The sequence below is a fragment of the Myodes glareolus genome, chromosome 14 (assembly GCF_982192425.1).
Source record: "Myodes glareolus chromosome 14, mMyoGla1.1, whole genome shotgun sequence".
Lineage (NCBI taxonomy): Eukaryota > Metazoa > Chordata > Mammalia > Rodentia > Cricetidae > Myodes > Myodes glareolus.
The window spans coordinates 36,077,560-36,096,903 of NC_142039.1; the positions used below are offsets into that span (position 1 = coordinate 36,077,560).

Below are 19,344 nucleotides of genomic sequence, written 5' to 3' on the forward strand. Positions count from 1 at the left end.
TGTACCATCTGTTCATGCTGGAGCTTAGAGGCATCTGAAGGCAAAGGCAGCTGAGATTTTTATGACAGTGCGGAGCCCACCTGCATCCTGAGAGTGACTCTAATCTGAGCAGCAACACTTCTAAACTCTAAGAAATCTGCCAGTACACGAAGGTCTCCAAACTGATGGCTCAACAGATTCAGCTGGTTTCATCTCTGATCAAGATGCCCCAGGGGGTAAAGTAAAAACACAACACTGTAAACATCAATTAACACCACAAACATTTTTAAAAAAGGAAGTTTATTGGTCTTTAAATGGCTCAAATTGCAAATAAATGAACCGGGTAGTGGCATCAGCCTAAGACATGTGATGCATCTCTGTCAGCTGGCTTCATAGCACCTAGTACCCAGGAGAGGGAAAGGTCTCAAAGCAAACGGCCACGTTCATGGTTAGGACCCTGGTTCAACAAGGACTGCATGAGTGCACACAGCCATGCTGGGCCTGCTGGCTGGGGGTACACAGGGAATTCTAATCGCGCACATGGCCTAGCCTGTGAAAACATTAAATCAAACCCTTTAAGGAGAAATATTTATGATATGCTGAATGAAGTATCTAGACAGCTGAGTTCCTGAACGCCTGTCTCTGGTAGCTTCATGTACACACTTGTTTCCTGGAACGCCTGAGCATCTCTTTGACCTGATGAAATTCAGACTGTGCAACAAGAAAAACTATTTAATCAAGTGTCTTAGCCCCACAGAGAAAAAGAAAAATCTAATAGTGGTTTATTTCCCATTGAAATTATGTTCCTAACAGCATGCTTGAATTCTTGCAGCAGAAACATCATAGCCTGACATTGGTCAGAGTATGCCTAACATGTTCAACTGCTTCATGTTAACCTTAGGAAATATAGGTACAGTATTCATTATGAACATAAAGAGACTACAAAGACTCCTCCTAACGCCCAAACTGTAACCTCACGAATACACATTTAGAACTGACAGGTGACAAGCACTTTTCCTCAAGTGTCCCAGTGCAAACCACATTAGCTCTCCTGATGGTCTTCCCTATGCCCTGCTCCTAGGAGATTTAACACTTAAACGCACATCACTTGCAGAAAGTGATTACTGGGGACCAGCATCCTACACAAAAGAAGCATTCATTCAAACTTAATTGGTACTCACGCCCATAATCTAAACTCATCGTATGAATATATGCTGGTCCTTTATCTTTAACTACCTTACAGCTCATTAACCTAATGACGGAGCTCTGGAACTCTTAGAACCAGAGTATGGCACACATCATTAATTTGGTCAGCAGACACACACTTCTCAGGAATCTTCCTTGTAGCTCTACACTGCCTGGCAAGATAAAACCTTGTAACCAGTCATGTGGGCAGTGAGTGGCCCCAAGTGCTAGTGAGAACACACCCAGAATGATGTAACTGGATTATTTTCAGTTTCTAAATTAAGGCATATTCAAAAATGTCCATGTATAAGTTCACACCATTTTTCTAAGTTAATTACCAGGTAATTAATATGCAGATTCACAGATGAATTACTCTCAGTTTTACTATATGCAACCATGCCAGTAACTTCTTCTTCTAGATTTGCATAACAACAGTTTAAAAAGTGGTACAGTTAACATGTTCACAACTGTCATTTTTCAAGGCAGTAGAAGACCAAGACATTTTAAAATAATATAAAATTTAAGCTTTATAATAAACATCAGAGGAAGTGGCCGTTCCTCCCACCCCACCCCACCTTACCTCTTGATTAACAATTCAAGAAAGACTGCCCCCCCAACAAGCTTACACACTACATTCAGGACTGTGATAATGTAGGCAATTATGAAATAAGTTGAGCTCTGCTTCTCGGTGAAGCCACACAATTTCTTTTTTAAGTGAATTTGACTTCCAGTGCAGTTCCGATTCATGCTTTTAGTGACACATAACAATTTCCAAAATGTTAGAGTAATTTCAGTCAATGAGCCTTCAATGGCAATGCTTATAAATTACATTTATTAGCATGGTCAGGATAAGAAAGGAGTTTGGGCTTCCATTATAAAATGCAGCATCTTTCTCTGATTCTCTTGGCTAAACTTTTCCTCTTCTTTTTTCCATTCTTTTCTTTGCTGTCTTCCATCTTTCTGGCTCGAATTTCCCTCATTAAATCAAAAAATACCTAGAAAAAGAAAGTAGAGTAAATAAAATAGGCAACAGTAGGAACTTAGTGCTTCTGTGCTGCAGCAGCACACCTTGGGGATGAGGGAATCCTATCCAGGAGTTCCTTCCTGACATGGGCCCAGGGCCACTCACAGGATGGCAAGTGCTGCCCTGTACCCCGGCGAGTGCAGGCAGAGGAAAGCACACAAGTAAGCCTGAGTCTCCAAGAAGCTGGAGAAAAAAATAAAAATAAAAAAAACAGCAACTTTTCTGAATGACATGTACCTCTTGGTAAAATGTTTGTATAACAAATCCCACCTATTTATTGTAATTCTCAAGATTCCAATGAAAACTGCTATATAGTAATGATAGGGCCAAAGATAAAACTCAAGTGATTACATGACGTATTTTTAAAAGGCTATTTATATTTTATGTTGCATGAGTGTCTTGCATAAATGTATGCTTGTGCACCAATGGTGTGCCTTGTGCCTGATGTAGCCAGAACACTGGATCCCCTGGAACTGGTGTTCTAGGTTGTGAACTGTCACATGTGTGCTGGGCACTAAACCTGGGTCCTCCACTAGGGCAGCCAGTGCTTTGAACAGCTGAACCATCTGTTATATGCTAGATACAGACCATAGAAATATATACTTCAAGCACTTTGATTAACAAATGTATTTTGCTAATTAATGGTAATTATTTTTAAAAAGAAAAAATTAGCATAGTAACTAAAAATTGCTAGTGAAGTAACTGAGATGTTAAATTTCAATTACAAATCTTTTGTTCTCTAACAAAGAAAGGCCTAGAAAAATGAAAAACAGTACACTAAGTGTGAGAGGGGAGGCTAACTCTCACATTCCATATTCTAACATCCTTTGCTTTTTAGAGTCTTGATGCCCTAAACTCATCAACTTCCTGTCTACCTTCACAAATGTTTCTCCAGAAATTCAGTTGCCACTTATAGAATTAAAAAAAACCACAAAAAACCCAACTGCAATAAGACTAAAAAAAAAAACAACCCAAGAAATATAAAAGATAGCGTATCACATGTGTATGTTCACATACACCTTAAATGACCATGACTGCAATGTCTGACACGCTTTTCTTAACATGACTTTAGCTCTCAAGGGAAACCAACTGAGAACTGCCAGGTACAGATGCATGGAGAACGGCGTGTGGGAGGAGCAGGACATGCACATCTGTCTGCATCTGCAAAAATGAAACGATCGAATGACGAAGCAAACACCATTGACTTCTTAGGACACTATCTTCAAGAGCAATGGAAGATGGCAAAACCACTGGGCACCTCTGAATGTACTCTGCTAAGTAACTTCTACCTGGGAAAATTACAATTTTGTACATAAATAAACCTGAAATAAGACATAAATATTGTTGAAAACTGAAAACTGGAAACAAGGATGACTACATTCTAATTGATGACACAATCATGTAGAGGAAAGTGTTAGATTCATACATGTTCAAGAATCTTTGGAACACAGTATATGGCAAATTCACCTTAGGTGTTACGGATAAAAGTAAAAACAAAAGTCCATCAACAATAAGGACCCAATGATGCTTAGTATACATGAGACTCTAGTTTTGATCCTGAATAACACACACACACACACACACACACACACACACACACACACACACACACGCAAATACTTATACCCACATATAGGTACACATACATACGTACACACACACGTACACACACACACACACACACGTATATATACACACCCCAAACTCCAACAACAACAAAAACAAAGCCAAACACTCTGTGGCTTACTGTGAAAGTAACTCACACACTCTTTAGGATAACATAGGAGCCATTCTGTTGCTGTGAAGCCAGGATTTCCAGGGTGAATGTTACCTCAAAGAGGTAAGGTTCTATGATAGTAAATCTGAACTGGTAATGATGTGAATTCATGAGCTTTTTTTTCATTTTTTTAAAAAAGTATTCTTTGTTCTTGTTCAGTGAAAATCCACAAAGCGATAATAACTGAGAAGCAATGAGCAAATATTCTCAGGTTGAGGCTGCTGAGTAACAATCTATCAAATGGAACCAAGGATTCTTAGGTGAACAGTTGATTTTTGAGCTGGAGCAAGAAATGTAAACTTTAGACGAGAAAGTGAGGATGCTATAGAAACCAGTGATGCAGCAGACAGGGGAATGAACGATTAAAGGGTAAATTCCGGAGGGGAACATCCAATGCTGAAATACCACAACAGCATAAACCCCATAAAGTTGGATTTCTACTTCTCCCAGAGATTTCAGAAGCCTCTGCTTCTGACCCAGATGGGACTAGCTCCAGCAGGAAGCCTCCCTTCTGAGCAAGCCTCCATAAGAGAGGCCCAGTACTGATCTCTACTACCGACAGACACAGTACACTATGAAAAGGATGTAAGGGGAGGCTTACATGTCTAGTAAGCTTCTTTTAGAAATCACCAAAACTAGAAACCATGGTAAAAAAACATTCAAATTGGCATCAGATATAAAGAAAGTCCCGTTTCAAGTGCCAACTAACAGAAACAGCAACTAGGGAAGAGGAACAAGAAACCAGACAACCAGCACTCCACCAATTGCAGAACCATCAAGTTCTTTTTCTTTACTATGTCTCTCTCCCCTTCCTCCCATCTTGTTCTCTGGTTCCATCCTCTTTTCTCATTTTAGGGCAACCTAGTATGTATGAAATTTGGTTTTCTAATTCTACATGAACAACCAGAGGAAATCTCTCTTTGTATAATGAAAATAAAGCCACAGAACAAACCCAAAGGCTCATGCTTGACTTCAAATATCTACGGTTGGAAATAAAAACTACCCTCATCACTATTTCCACTTTTAAGTATTTATTGGCCTTGAGTTCATACCACAGACTACATTAACTTTCAAGAAAACTAAAGAGCTATTATTATAAAAACAAACACACAAAAAAAGCACACACACCCCAACACACCTAAGAATGGTCAAAGACTAAGCCATACAACCCAGAAATCACAAAATAAAACAACCAAATTCTGACAGCATATTCTTCCAAGTTTTCCATGATTAAAATTAAATTAATGCTGAATGAAGACAGGCTGCAGATTAGGAGACAATAATGACAACAAATGAAAGTGGACAAAGGACTAATGTTCTTACTATAAAGTAGATACAATTCAAAAGGCATGAAAGCCACTAGATAGGCAGAAAAAAGGGACTTCAGGTTTGCAGAAGATGGACAGTTGGCCAATGAACCAATCAAGGCATGAAAAGGTTCACAGGTGGCCAGGGCTCACCATTTTCTTGCAAGTTCTAAAGACTGTTTTAATTGTGCTGGCAGGGTCATATGAAAATGGTTTCTTGTAAAGATGATGGAACACAAGGATAGGACACTATCATGATGAGCACTTGGTCACCACAGAAAGAACCCCTGCCTTTTGCTGAGCATCCAAAAAACTTGTGGGTGCTGTGGGAGAGATGGCTCAGTGGTTACAAGTACTTTTCCTTTCAACGGCTGGGTTCATTATAAAGACTAACCCTGTCTTAACACTGTTCTGTTATTGGACACATGGAGCTCTGTCTTTGCATCTATAAATATTCTTCCAATGACCATCACTGTATATATGTGTTTATATATATAAGCATATGATTTTCCCTAAATTAATCTTAATGTTTTATTTCAATACTTTTGTATTCATTGGCTTTAATTATTTCATATATTATATTTTGATATTCTTTCTCTCCCCCAACTCCTCCCAGTCTTCCCCATCTCTCTAACCACCCAAGTTTATTTTTTCTTTTTCTCTCTCAAACAACGAAAACGAATCAAAACACATGTCCTCCCCAACAAAAATACCTCCCCCCCCTCAAAAAAAACCCATGGAGTCTCTTTTGTGTTAGCTAAGTACTTCTGAGCACGGGACCCACCCTGCAGTATAGTTATATACCCAGTGACAGTACATTGAAGAAAACTGATTTTCTCTCTCCTAGTCACCATAAATTACAAACAGTTTCCTGGTTAGGAGTAGGACTTTGTGTCACTTCCCCTTGTCCCTGCTAGGATAAATACATTTTTAGAATTTGAAGTGGTGGGTCATAATTTTGATAGATAATCATCACACTGCCTTTCTATAAACATGAGGCTTTTTCTACATTCTTGCCAAGAATGTATATTTTCATTTTTTCCCAATAAGATGAATTTAAAAGTATGACATTATATTTTTAAATAGTACTTCTGTTTATATAGGTAAGACTAAGCTCCTTTTCAAATTGAAAGCCATCTACATTTTTCCTTTTTGGACTGCAGTCTTGGTAGATTGCTGGCTGTCTTCTCCCTGTCCTGTGAGAGCTCTGACCTCACTTCCACAACTTCTGAGGTCAGCAGATGACCACATGGCTGTGACAGCCAGCTCATCTCTGTGGACTGCTGTTACTTGCCTCTCTTCCCTTTCCCCTCAGTCCCAGTCACTTAGTATGTTGTTTAAGACAATTAAGACGAATGGTATGCATACATAACAACAGTGTTTAATTTCTCCTTTCACTCCCCTCACACTGAATCTTAAAATACATTTTATAAGTACTTCAAAAATATTTAGCATAAGGACTGGAGAGATGGCTCAGAGGTTAAGAGCACTGGCTGCTCTTCCAGAGGACCCAGGACCCGCATGGCAGCTCACAACTGTCTGTAATTCCAGTTCCAGAGGATCCAACACCCTTGAACAGACATACATACAGACAAAACATCAATGCACATAAAAATAGAGTAAGTAGATAAATAAAATTTTAAAAATATTTGATATAATCTTACAGGAAACCAGTACAGTATATGGAACAGAAATATTGTAGGACTCACTGTGCACAAGTACTAAAAGTCTGACCATATTTCTAAAAAAAAATTCAACCAGGGCTGGAGAGATGGCTCAGAGGTTAAGAGCATTGCCTGCTCTTCCAAAGGTCCTGAGTTCAATTCCCAGCAACCACATGGTGGCTCACAACCATCTGTAATGGGGTCTGGTGCCCTCTTCTGGCCTGCAGGCATACACACAGACAGAATATTGTATACATAATAAATAAATAAATAAATATTTAAAAAAAAATTCAACCATAATGACACCATCATACCTATTACAGATTGTGGTAGTTTGAATGCAATCGGCCCCCGTAAGTTCATAGGGAGTGGCACTGTTAGAGGTGTGGTTTTGTTGGAGTAGGTGTGGCCTTGTTGGAGAAAGTATGTCACTGTAGGGTGGGATTTGAGGTCTCCTATGCTCAAGGTATACCCAGTGGGGCAATTCACTTCCTTGTTGCCTGCTGATCAAGATGTAGAACTTTCAGCTCCTTCTCCAACACCATGTCTTCCTGCATGGTGCCATGTCCCCTCATGATGATAACAAACTAAACCTCTAAAACTGTAAGCTACTCAATTAAATGTTTTCCTTTAAAAAAATTGCTGTGGTCATGGTGTCTCTTCACAGCGATAGAAATCCTAACTAAGACACAGCTGAACAAAAAGAACTTATGATTTTTTTTAGCTTTATGCTTTCTACCTCAGTTTTCTTTTTCTTCTTAGTGATTATGTGTGTACTTCTTCTTGACATGGTCTCACTGTGACTATGTAGACTAGACTGGCCTTGACCTCACAGAGATCTGCCTGCCTCTGGTTCCCCAGTGTTGGGATTAAAGGTCATGCTACCATACCTGGCCAACCTTACGCTTTCCGAATCAGGATTATAGTGACCTTACCCAGCACCAGGAAGGCAACACTCAGGGTAGACACATACAGTGCTGGCATGTTAGGGTCTAAAAAATTTCTTTTAGACAATCCCATTAAAAATAAGGCAGTAAGCGGGAGGGGGGAATGTTGCTGGTGATTTTAAAAAAGCACATTTAGCTGTACAGTCTTGTATCTGAGAAAGTCAAAGACAAGGTGAAGTATAATTTTTTTTTTTTTTTGAGACAGGGTTTCTCTGTGTAACAGTCTTAGCATCCTAGCTCTCCTAGAACTAGCTCTTGTAGACCAGACTGGCCTCGAACTCACAGAGATCCACCTGCCTCTGCCTCCCGTGTACTGGGATTAAAGGTGCGTGCCACCACTACCACTACCAGCAAGTATAAATTTTTAACATGTCTTACTTAAGCATTTAGGGAGGGTATAAATCAGTCTCTGTCAGAGCTGGTGGAATGGCTTAGTGGATAAAGGTGCTTGACAACAAAATTGAGGATCTGAGTTCAATCCCTAGTGGAAGTAGAGAACAGATTCAGACTCCTGCGAGCTATCCTCTGACCTTCACAGGTATGCTATGGCACCCCTCCCCCCAACAAATAAACTAAAAAAAGAACCCAAAAAATTCTATTAAATCTTAGTTTGGGTCTCAGAATCTAGATAAAGTAGGATAACAGGGCCAATCAACAACGTACACACAGTGCAGTAACAGTGAGAGTCACATTTTACCTTGTCAACATTGGCGCGCGTTTTAGCAGATGTCTCCACGTAGTTAACATTCCATTGGTCAGCTCTGTTTTTTGCCTCTTCTACAGAAACCTGCCTTTTATCTTCCAAATCTGATTTGTTACCAACCAGGAGAAACGGAACATTCTCATCTTCTTTCACTCTTAAAATCTGCTCCCTGATAAGCAAGAGCAAGAGAGAAATATTAACACAAGACCTGTACATTAAAGATCACAAAATTGGGGCTAGAGCAATGGCTCAGCAGTCAAGAGCACTTGTTGATCTTGCAGAGGACCAAGGTTCAGCTCCCAGCACCCACACAGTGGTTACCAACCATTCCTAACTCCAGCTCCAAGGGATCTGATGCCCTCTTCTTATCTCTGTGGGTATCAGGCACACCATATGGTTCACATACCTACATGCAGCCAAAACACACTCATACACATAAAATAAATCTAAAAATAAACAAACTCTACAACTAGCCACGTGCAATCAATCAGAATTATTTACAATCATATTTTTATATAGTAACAAATTGATTTATTGCCTGTCATTGATCACTTCAGTTACATATTTCCTAAATAACAATGGAAAAATACAGCAAAGGAGGGAGCACAAACATGGCAGGAGCATGTGAGGACATGCTCCTATGCAGGTGACTCTACTTCCTTGGCTACTATGTGTGAGCACATTTCATGCATCAGCAACATCACATATCACTTACTATTCAGATTCAAGATTTATTCAGATATTTTTAGTTGCATTTTTATTTATTTTACTGTCTCTCCCCTCCCCCAGAGTCATATGAAACCCAGGGCCTCATAGATGCTAACCAGGTGTTCCACCATGAGTCCCATTCTCGGTCAGACACTCCCAGTTTGTGCACAGCATCTTTTCCCTGCTCCAGGCACTCATTCAGGGTATGATGCAACACTTAGTTTCCTGTCACTACAATAGGCAGTGTGGATTCTCCGACTATTCTTGTTTTGATGATTACCTTGGAAGATTTGAGGAACATTACAGAATGTCTCTTAGTTGGTTTTTTGTAATGTTTTTCTCACAATTCAACTGGGATTATGGAAGAAGCTCTTAGAGATAGGTAACACTATTCTTACATTCCAAAGGTTCCCCCAGAGTGCTTTGACAGCCTCACACAGGACAGAAATTTCTGAAAGTAGCTCTTGTATATAAAGCTGTTATATGTCAGAAAGATTGCAAAGTACTGTGGCTCTGCTCTTCCTAGTCATGTGATTGTGAGCAAAGCACTTCCGGGCCTCACTCCCTCATCTGTAAGACGGTCCGACAATGTGTTTCTCACACTGTGCTTACATATGAGCCGCAGGTGCTCCTGCTGTCTACTGGAGAGAGATCTTCAGCAAGTTTGCTTGTGCATTTGTTTTACAGATCATAGGACTGAATCCTAGGCTTTGGGCATGCAGGGCAAAGCTGTACCACTCAGTTATGACCTCATTCCCTTCTATTCTGAGAAGTCTCACTAAATTGCCAGTGTGGTCTGGTCTTGAACTTGTGTTCAACAAATTTAAACTAAGAAACCAAAGTAAATATCTTAGACTTAGATGATCTTGCTAACATAGAATTACATACCTTTGAAATTATTAGAAGATGCAGAAATTATAGAAACATAAACATTTTCAGTTGAGAGAAAATGAGAACATTAATGGACTATTTGAGTAGTAAGTCAACAAAATATATCTGATTAGTTTGTACAGTTACATGTGTTAATATTTGCCACCATTCACAATATCTTGAAAAAGCATATCACCATTTTCGCTATTTAATTTATATGTTTGTGGAGAGAAATTTTGGTTCATTAAAGTTTGTTTCTGGGCTGTTAGCAGCAAAATTTCTTACTTTTTTTGTCCACTGAGAGAGACTCTCACGGTTCTAGGCTCGTCTCAAGCTTACTCTGTAGCCCCGCCACCTCCAGTGCTGGGCTCCCGTCCTTGTAAGTGACTTTCTTAGCCAGTTTCCTCACAGGTAGAAGACTGAATTAAGACACTAGGGACAATGACTACCACTTAGTCTCCCTAACTACTTGGTGGGTGACTGACTTCTGACCTTAGTTCTCCTGTGTTGATAAATGCCACTTTGCCAGGTGCTGCAAGCAGACTCATTCTGAAACCACAGTGACCAAACTTAGCAGAAACATGGAAGACCTGGACCAGAGGCAAGATGGTGACTTTCCTTTCCATAATCTTTTTTTAGATTTATTTATGTTATGCATGGATGTTTTGTCTGCATGTATGTCTGTGTACTATATGCAAGCCTGGTACCTGTGGAGGTCAGAAGAGGGTATTGGATTCTTTAGAATTGGAGTTACGGATGGTTGTAAGCTACCACGTGGGCTTTGGGAACCAAACCTGGGCACTCTACAAGAGCAACAAGTGATCTTAACCACAGAGCCATCACTCTATGCCCAAGAAGATGATTTTTCTTAAGATTAACAAGTTTTTTTGTTTTGTTTTGTTTTTTAAAAATTAACTACTTTGCTGTCATAGATAGATACTGTTAGGTCTGTAACCTTCATACATTTTTGCTTAATGCTATGGTTATTTTAATACACACATTGCTATAAAATTTTTAAAATATGAAAGTTCCTTTAAAATCTGGTCCAATTTCATTTCTGACACAAGGAAAGGGAGCTCCAAAAAGTTCAGAGTTCACAGTTCTCAAGTCTAGTATGTATTACCATGTGCCATACTGTATATGATCATAACTGCTGCAGGCAAGAAAGAAATGGGTTCTCTTCTCTTAGGTTTCCTTACTTGGTAAGGAAAACTATGTACGCCAAGTTCAGTACAAGGATGTGGTAAGAGTGAAGCTGGAGATATGGCTCAGAGAGTCAGAGTACCTTCTGTTCTTCCAGAGAATCAGGGTTCTACTCCCACCCACCTAGCAGTGCTCTTTCAGTTCTAGAGAAGCCATTGTCCTCTTCTGGCCTCCATGGTGCACAGACAAACATGCAGACATCTACACACACATACTACAAAGTGTGGCATGGTAAGTGTGACACTAATACTGTATGGTACGGGAGAATTGTCTGTATTCTGTCAATCATGTTTTATTTTTTTATTTTTTTAAATATTTATTTATTATGTATACAATACTCCATCTGTGTATATGCCTGCAGGCCAGAAGAGGGCACCAGACCCCATTACAGATGGTTGTGAGCCACCATGTGGTTGCTGGGAATTGAACTTAGGACGTTTGGAAGAGCAGAAAATGCTCTTAACCTCTGAGCCATCTCTCCAGCCCCGTCAATCATGTTTTAAATAAATGTTGATTGGCCAGGCAGGAAGTATAGGCGGGTCAACCAGATAGGAAGTAGAAGCGGGGTGATGAGAACAGGAGAATGCTAGGAAGAAGGAAGTCCATTTCTCCAGACTCCTGCCCAGACTCCGAGGAAGAAGCAAGATGTGACCTGCCCCACTAAGAAAGATACCAAGCCATGTGGTTAACATAAATAAGAATAATGGGTTAATATATGCTACAAGAGCTAATAAGTAGCCTGAGCTAATGGGCCAATCAGTTTTATAACTTATGGAGATCTCTGTGTGATTTTCTTTGGGGATTGCTGACTGTGGGGTACTGGGCGGGACAGATACCCCAACAAGCTGGTCCTTCATGTTACAGAATGGCGCCCAAAGCAGGTCCCTTCATGTTACAACTGTACAAACACATGATTTGAAAGAAAGGAAGCAATGGCCTGCCTTGGTACAGAGGATCAGGAATGGTGAAGGCCGAAGCTATTTAGAAAGCAGCACCTGGGCTATATTTGCAGGTTAGATCACGTGGAACACCTTCCATGACCAGTCAGACTGTCTCACATGGGCTTTCCCGCTGGTGCTGAGCCACTAGGCCCACTTTATGGGAAGGAAGGTCACAGAAGAATCCATCATCTCAATTCCTAGAGTGGTCAATAATAACTATGGTGAAAATTTATTCCATTACCTACAACAGGGCCTGCTACATAATAAACCCGTTCATATTTTCTGGAGGCATGGGTGGGCATTTATCAACACTTACACAACTTTCCATGACTCTCAGTTGCTAAATTTCCAGGATCTGCAATTCTCTATGCAATATCACATATGACATTCCTTTATAGAAACCAACAATTTAATCTGATAAATCAGTTCATCTTGTGCATTTTCTCAATTACATGCTCTCTTAGATTCCCTTAAGGTTTGTCATTTCTTACAGGCTCATCTTTTATGTGAAGTTTTCCCAATCCCTCCCCTTTCTGGATCTTCTATGATGATCAATGCCCATGTTTCCTACTTTATCCTCCATCGGACTTTGCTTCATGCCTTATATATACAAGTAGGCTGTGAAGATCTTGATTAGAGAACATATTTATCACACACTTCCTTTGTGTCTTGCACAGTGAAATTCCTATCATAGAAACAAAACTATAGAAGGAAAGAGCATCTTTGATGACACACTCAGTACTTTCATGATTACTCCAGAGACTGTTCATGTCGATGTTTCTCAGATGCCATCTCCTCTACACCAAATGTATGCCAGACACTGAATAGGTATTAAGTAAAGAAGATCTACTGTAGAACACAATCAATATGCTAATCTACAGTGATCAATATTCTTACTTTATAAATGAGAATATATACGCTGAAAGTTCTAGACACCTATACTATAAGGAGAATGGCAATGTGTCTGTGACCATGGCACAAGTGCTGAGAAATTAATAACTACTACAAGAAATATGGGAGCGTCATTGTGACCCTCTGGGTCCTTAGAAAGATACTGTGTCCAGCACAAGGGTGGCTCTAAGACCTGAGTATGTGTGCGTCTATCCACAGTGGTCAGAGTCACACACTGAGATCAAAGTGGGAAGACACACTGTTTGAGCAAACAGCTCCAGCTACCTACTTACCTGTCTCTGGAAAGAACAGTTGGAACAGTTGTGTGTACAAATGAGATCTGCCTCAGCCATACCTGAAGTCTGCTGTGGCTGCAAAGGACTCCATCTCTGTGATAGAGAAGACGCAGAGGAACCCCTCCCCACTTCGGAAGTAGTTGTCTCTAATTGCAGCATAGTCCTCCTGCCCAGCTGTATCTAAGATGTCGATCTGCACCTCCTCCCCATCCAGCACTACCTTCTTCCTGTAGCTGTCCGCTTTGGTAGGTTCATAGTCCTCTACAAACTAGGAAACACAGAAAACACGACCATTTTTAATTATTATTTTTACTTCTTAAAAAAACTGTATTTAGAAATCATTACTCTTTACTGTTTTCCCAAAATAGTAAAAACTGTATTGATTTTCATTTTAGATAACTGGTCAGCTTCTTTATCTGTAAAAGATTGGGCTGGAGTCTTACTTCTAGGCTATTGATAGCTTAAAATTAGTCTGTTTTCTTTCTAAAAGCACTATACACATGAAAAATATTACCAACATTATCATATATATTATCATATTTAGAATCCCACTCTAGATGATTCCAAATATACAAGATTTTGGTACCAGAATTATGGAGCTATTAATAAGCCAATATTTAGATAAGCACCACTAAGTCTTTCTCTAGAACGAGACAAGTCAATACAGAAAACCGTAATCTTTGAGACCCCAAACTACCTGACATTTAAACAGTGTCATCCCCACTCCCATTATTATATCCACAGATCTCTTTGCTATGTGCGGGCTCTCTCTCTCTCTCTCTCTCTCTCTCTCTCTCTCTCTCTCTCTCTCTCTCACACACACACACACACACACACACATGCACGCACATTGTGTGGGTCTTTAAATTTTGTTTCTATAAATATTTTCAATATTTGCTTAGTGTTTATATCAGTTACTAGAATTCACCTTTGACAGTAGGAGCCCTGAACTGCTACTTACTCAGTTTCATACATCCTAAGTCTAAAACAGTAGACAGTATATGGTAGACCAGTGGCTCTCAACCTTCCTAATACTGGGACCCTTTAATATAGTTCCTCACATTGTGGTGACCCGCAACCGAAAAACAATTTTTTATTGTTACTTGATAACACAATAGTTATTTAAAACAGAATTTTTTAAAAAAAAATTTAAAATTTATTTTACATCCCAACTGCAGTTTCCCCTTCCTCCTCTTTCCCAGTCTCTTCCCACCCCACCTCCCTTCTGCCTCTCCCATCTCCTCCTCCTCCATTTCTATTCAGAAAAGGGCAGGCCTCCCATGGATATCAGCAAAACATAGCATATCAAGTTGCAGTAAGACTAAGTACCTTCCCATGTATTAGGGCTAGGCAAGGCAACTCAATATGAGGAATGGGATTCAAAGACAGCCCCTACTCCCACTGAGCATGGGAGATCTTTCCATCTTCTGATATCTTTTCCAAATTCTTTCTTCAAAGACTTGAAGCTCTTGTCATACAGGTATATCCACCAAGATATTTTATATGATTTATAGCTATTATGAAGGGTGTTTTCCTCATTTCTTTCTAAGCCCATTTATCATTTGTATATAGGAGAGATATTGCTTTTTTGAGTTAATCTTTTATTCAGCTACTTCATTAAGGGTGTTTATAGAGAACCCTACCATCTTGTTGGAGTGAAACCAGCGCCTGGTTCTGAGCAGGCTTTGTTGAGGTCTCTCTGGCCAGTATCACTTCTTTCTGTATATTAGCAGGGTAAACCTCTTTGCAAAGTTCTTCAAGGGCCTCTCTCTCTTTTTATTTTTCATGATGGACCTGGATGATAAGACAAGACTTCTACCCAACCAAAGCCTGGTGAAACAAGAATCACCATTCCTGCCACTGGTTTCAGAGTGGTGACTTCTGAGTACAAGGACATCAGCTTCACCATATGGGGTGTGGGTGGCCAGGACAAGACCAGCCACCAGGGTGCTACTACCAGAACACCCATGGCTTGATCTTCATAATGCACAGTGTGTGAACGAGGCTCCTGAGGAGTCATCAGGATATTGGGTGAAGCTGAACTATGGGATGCTACTGTGGTGTTTGCCAACAAGCAGACACTAACTGGACTGCCCCAGTTCCACGAGTGCAGCTGAGAGCATACATAAGCTGGGGTTGCACTCTCCGTGCCATAGAACTGGTACATTCGGGTCACCTGTCCCACCAGCAGGTATGCCTCTATAGAGGATTAGACTGGTTGTCTGATCAGGTCTGGAACCAGAGGAGAACAAGATCCTTCCCCATCTTACTTCTCTGTCATCAGCTTTTCTCTCATGTGGCAAGCATGATTCCATGGTCCTGAGTGCCAGAGTTGTCTTCATGGGATGGTCACATGCACATACAAGCGATAACCAGGTTTTATTTAATGTAAATGGTTTCTGTTTCTACCCACTTTCTTTGGTACTCCAATTCCCTGATAATAGTAAGGAGGGGTTTGGGTGTCAGTGCACTTGATTCCTGGAGCCAGCAAGCTGTAGACCAGTGTCAGGCTTCATTTTGGTGGTTGGTTTTCAACCCAAACTCAGTGCATTTAAAAAAAAAAGTAAGAGAAGAACACTTCAATATGCCTGGGGTAAGTGCTACAGCTACAGCCTGGATACCAACCCCCTGGGACAGCTGTTACCATCAGCGGTAGGACCACAGCGGAGACCCTGTGACCTGACTGCCTTTGGGTCTCTGGGTCCTCTGCATTCCACAGCTTGCTTGTACTTGTGGTGACCTTGGGCCAGACTGGCAGCCATGGGGGTGCAGGGCCTGGCCTTGTCTTTGACTAGTGAGAGGCCGGGCTAGAAGGCAACCCACATTCCCACCTTGTTCTTGGCTCGCTTGGACACGCTGGTGGCAGATCAGGAGCTGGTGCAAGCTGTCGGGCAGATGAGCACACCCATCCCCATGTGTGGAGCGGCTTCCTCCCTCGGCCTGCAGGGGTCTGACCTGCCATCCGATGATGACTTCTACTTTTTATTTTGTGTCTGATAAACACTAAACAAGTTGGAGCTGTTCAGTTTGTCTTGGGGAAACCTCAGACCGGGTTTAGTGTTGTGGAGCAGTTTACTACTTTTAGTATGTAACTAGTAATCAGCTGTTTCGTATCCTTGTTTTCAGTTGTCACTTTGGCAAGCACTGAAATTATAGCTATTAGAATGAAGTCTCAACTATTTTTAAAAAGTTAACACATGAATGTTCTTATTTTTGGTTTCCTTACATGCAGGAAAGGGATTAATGATGGGCATGGTGGCTCAGGCCTGTAATCTTAGCATGTGGGAAGCTGCAGCAGACAAACTGCCCTGTGTTTCATGTCAGTCGGGATTAGACAGTGAGACCCTTCCTTAAATCCCCAACAAAAAAAAAGGAGAGGGAAGGACTAATACAAAGAATAGTTTGAGAGAAGAAAGATATGAAATGAATGGTATAGAAAATGCAAATGAAGAAATAAACCAGTACAGCTCGGCCTCCTCCCAATTTTTCTTAGTCAGCAACAACTAGGACAATTCATGGTTCTGAGGGTGCGGCTGTGTGGAAAGTGTGGACACGAAAGCAACAGAAACAGACGAGGGGTGAAAAAAAATGCAGGCTTTTTCTTTTTCTTTTTGGTCAGACTACCAAGTTTAACAGTTGGACATTCACCAGAGATGATTCTTCTTGGGCAAGATGGGAACCTCTCTGAGGTTCTCTTTCTTTCTTCTGAAATGGGGACACTACTACTACCACACAGGATTGTTAAAAGGGTTAAGAAAGAAAGTTATGGTGCGGCCATAAACAGGGATTCTATTGAGAGGAACTGAGAATAAAAGATCAAATATATGCTTATAATTTCATACTCAATTATAATAATTAGACTTCATAATATTCCACTGGAGAAAGAAAACAGCCTGATACACATACACACAAATCTGTAACCTGACTATCATTACAACTTTTAGTGACGCGGCCTGGACCTGTATCTGTTTAATGGTGGATGCAATACCATGATGAACATGGACTTTGTTCTGAGGTTATGTAACAAACACTGCATATGTTAATTTCAGGTCTCAATGAAGTTCTACACTGACTAAAAATTCAAGTAGGAAACTGTCATTAAAATATTTTAAAAACACTAAAATTAGATTACTCAGAAAAACGAGACAGTCTTTAGTTTTATTCGAAAGCCTGGGGTCTAGAGACTGGTTCTTGAGTTTTCGATTGTAAAATTAAGTAGGTACAGATGTTGGCTAAAAACTTAAAAGTGGAAAATATTAGCAGCTTTCAAGGACTGAAAGGATCCAACCAAAAACCACTAAACTAAGCTTAAGAACTACCCTCTCCAAGCCTAACCTTTGTTATTCAAGTGGAGTTGGCACTTACCTCATCATACATGAACTGCAGAGTTAGGGCGGACTTGCCCACACCACCACTGCCCACCATGATGACTTTGTGTAAGGCCAAAGAATTCTGACCCTTGGGTTTATTTGCAGCCATCCTGTTTCCCAGAGTCTTCAGAGGAGTAAGAAGAATCTAAGACAAATGAGACAGGAAGAGCTCAGTATCCTTCTTAGAATTCTGGTGAAGGAATGAAATACAATGCCTTTAGAGTTCAAGACAACCAGCGCTAATACTGCAGTGACTGGAAACGGACAGTAAGCAGAGTGCACACTCTGAGAGCAAGAATCATCCATCAGAGAATACAACAGCAGTGAGTCAAGACAGTGATTCAAGGGCATTATCTTCTAATAGATTCTGTAATGAGCTGTGACCAGATGTGAAAATTTCCCAGTGCAACCACAAGCTGGTAATAATGCAGCATCAGTTACATTGGACTATCTTCACAAAGAGCAAGGACAGCCTAAAGTATTATTTTGTTTTCATATTAATTCATATGGGCAACGCTTAAAGAAATGGTCCTCTTTTTTCCAGTAAGAAACAGAGACCTCACCTCAGGGTGAAAAGATAGGAAAGGATACTCCAAGAGTATGGATCTAGGAATCGAGCAGACATAACTGTCATATTATCAGACAAAATAGACTCTAAAAGTAGTTATAAAAAATAAAGGTCATTTCATACTTATCAATGGAACAATCCATCAAGAAAACAGTACAATTCTGTGCCCCAAACAGATGCCCCAATTTCATAAAATAAATATCTCTATATGAAAAATCCCAGATGAACACCAGTTTTCAATACGCCTCTCTAGATAGGTTACCTGGATGAGAGAAGGGGAAGGTGGGGCGAGGGGAGAAGAGAGACAGGGGAAAGGGAAGGAGTGCAGCATGAATTCTAATTGCTCTTAATAATAAAAACCCGGAGTCAGATATAGGGATTAATGCTGAAGATCAGGAAGCACAACGGCCAGCCACAAGAAAATTCTTACCTCTACTAATACTCAGACCAATGGGGTGATCCTGTCCTCAGACTGCATCCTCTGACTGCTTTAGACTGCATCACAGACTGCATCCTCAGACTTCAACTGTCTTCACCAAACCTCAGACTGCATCTGTTCTCCTGTCTCCTCCTGCCTTTTATTTCTCTCTCTGCCCAGCCATATCTCTTCCTGTCTCCACCTCCCAAAGTACTGGGATGAAAGGTGTGAGCTACCACTGCCTGGCTGTTTCTCTTTTATACTGGATTAATTTCATGTAGCTCAGGGTGGCCTTGAACTAACCAGAGATGTATCTGCCTCTGTCTCCTGTGTCCTGGGATTACAGGTGTCATCACTGCCTGGCCTTTAGTGGCTTAGTTCTGCACTCTGATCTTCAGAAAAGTTTTATTTGTTAAAACACAAATAAAATATCATCACAGAGGGAAAGGGAAAGGTGAGGGGAGAGATTTGAATTAAATGAAACTATAAATCA

At 40.5% G+C, this 19,344-nt stretch overlaps 1 protein-coding gene across 1 annotated transcript in view; it reads right to left on the reverse strand.

Annotated features, from left to right (window-relative positions):
* Positions 1-260: 260 nt before the first annotated feature.
* Rala (RAS like proto-oncogene A) overlaps positions 261-19,344 on the reverse strand; it is a 51,728-nt gene continuing 32,644 nt past the window's right edge. Inside the window, exons 2-5 of the mRNA XM_085699257.2 lie at positions 17,861-18,010; positions 13,555-13,763; positions 8,581-8,755; positions 261-2,159 (exon numbers count right to left, since the gene is read on the reverse strand). Coding sequence (XP_085555383.1) covers positions 2,037-2,159; positions 8,581-8,755; positions 13,555-13,763; positions 17,861-17,974 — 621 coding nt within the window. The 5' untranslated portion in view covers positions 17,975-18,010 and the 3' untranslated portion in view covers positions 261-2,036. The remainder of the gene's footprint in view (positions 2,160-8,580; positions 8,756-13,554; positions 13,764-17,860; positions 18,011-19,344) is intronic.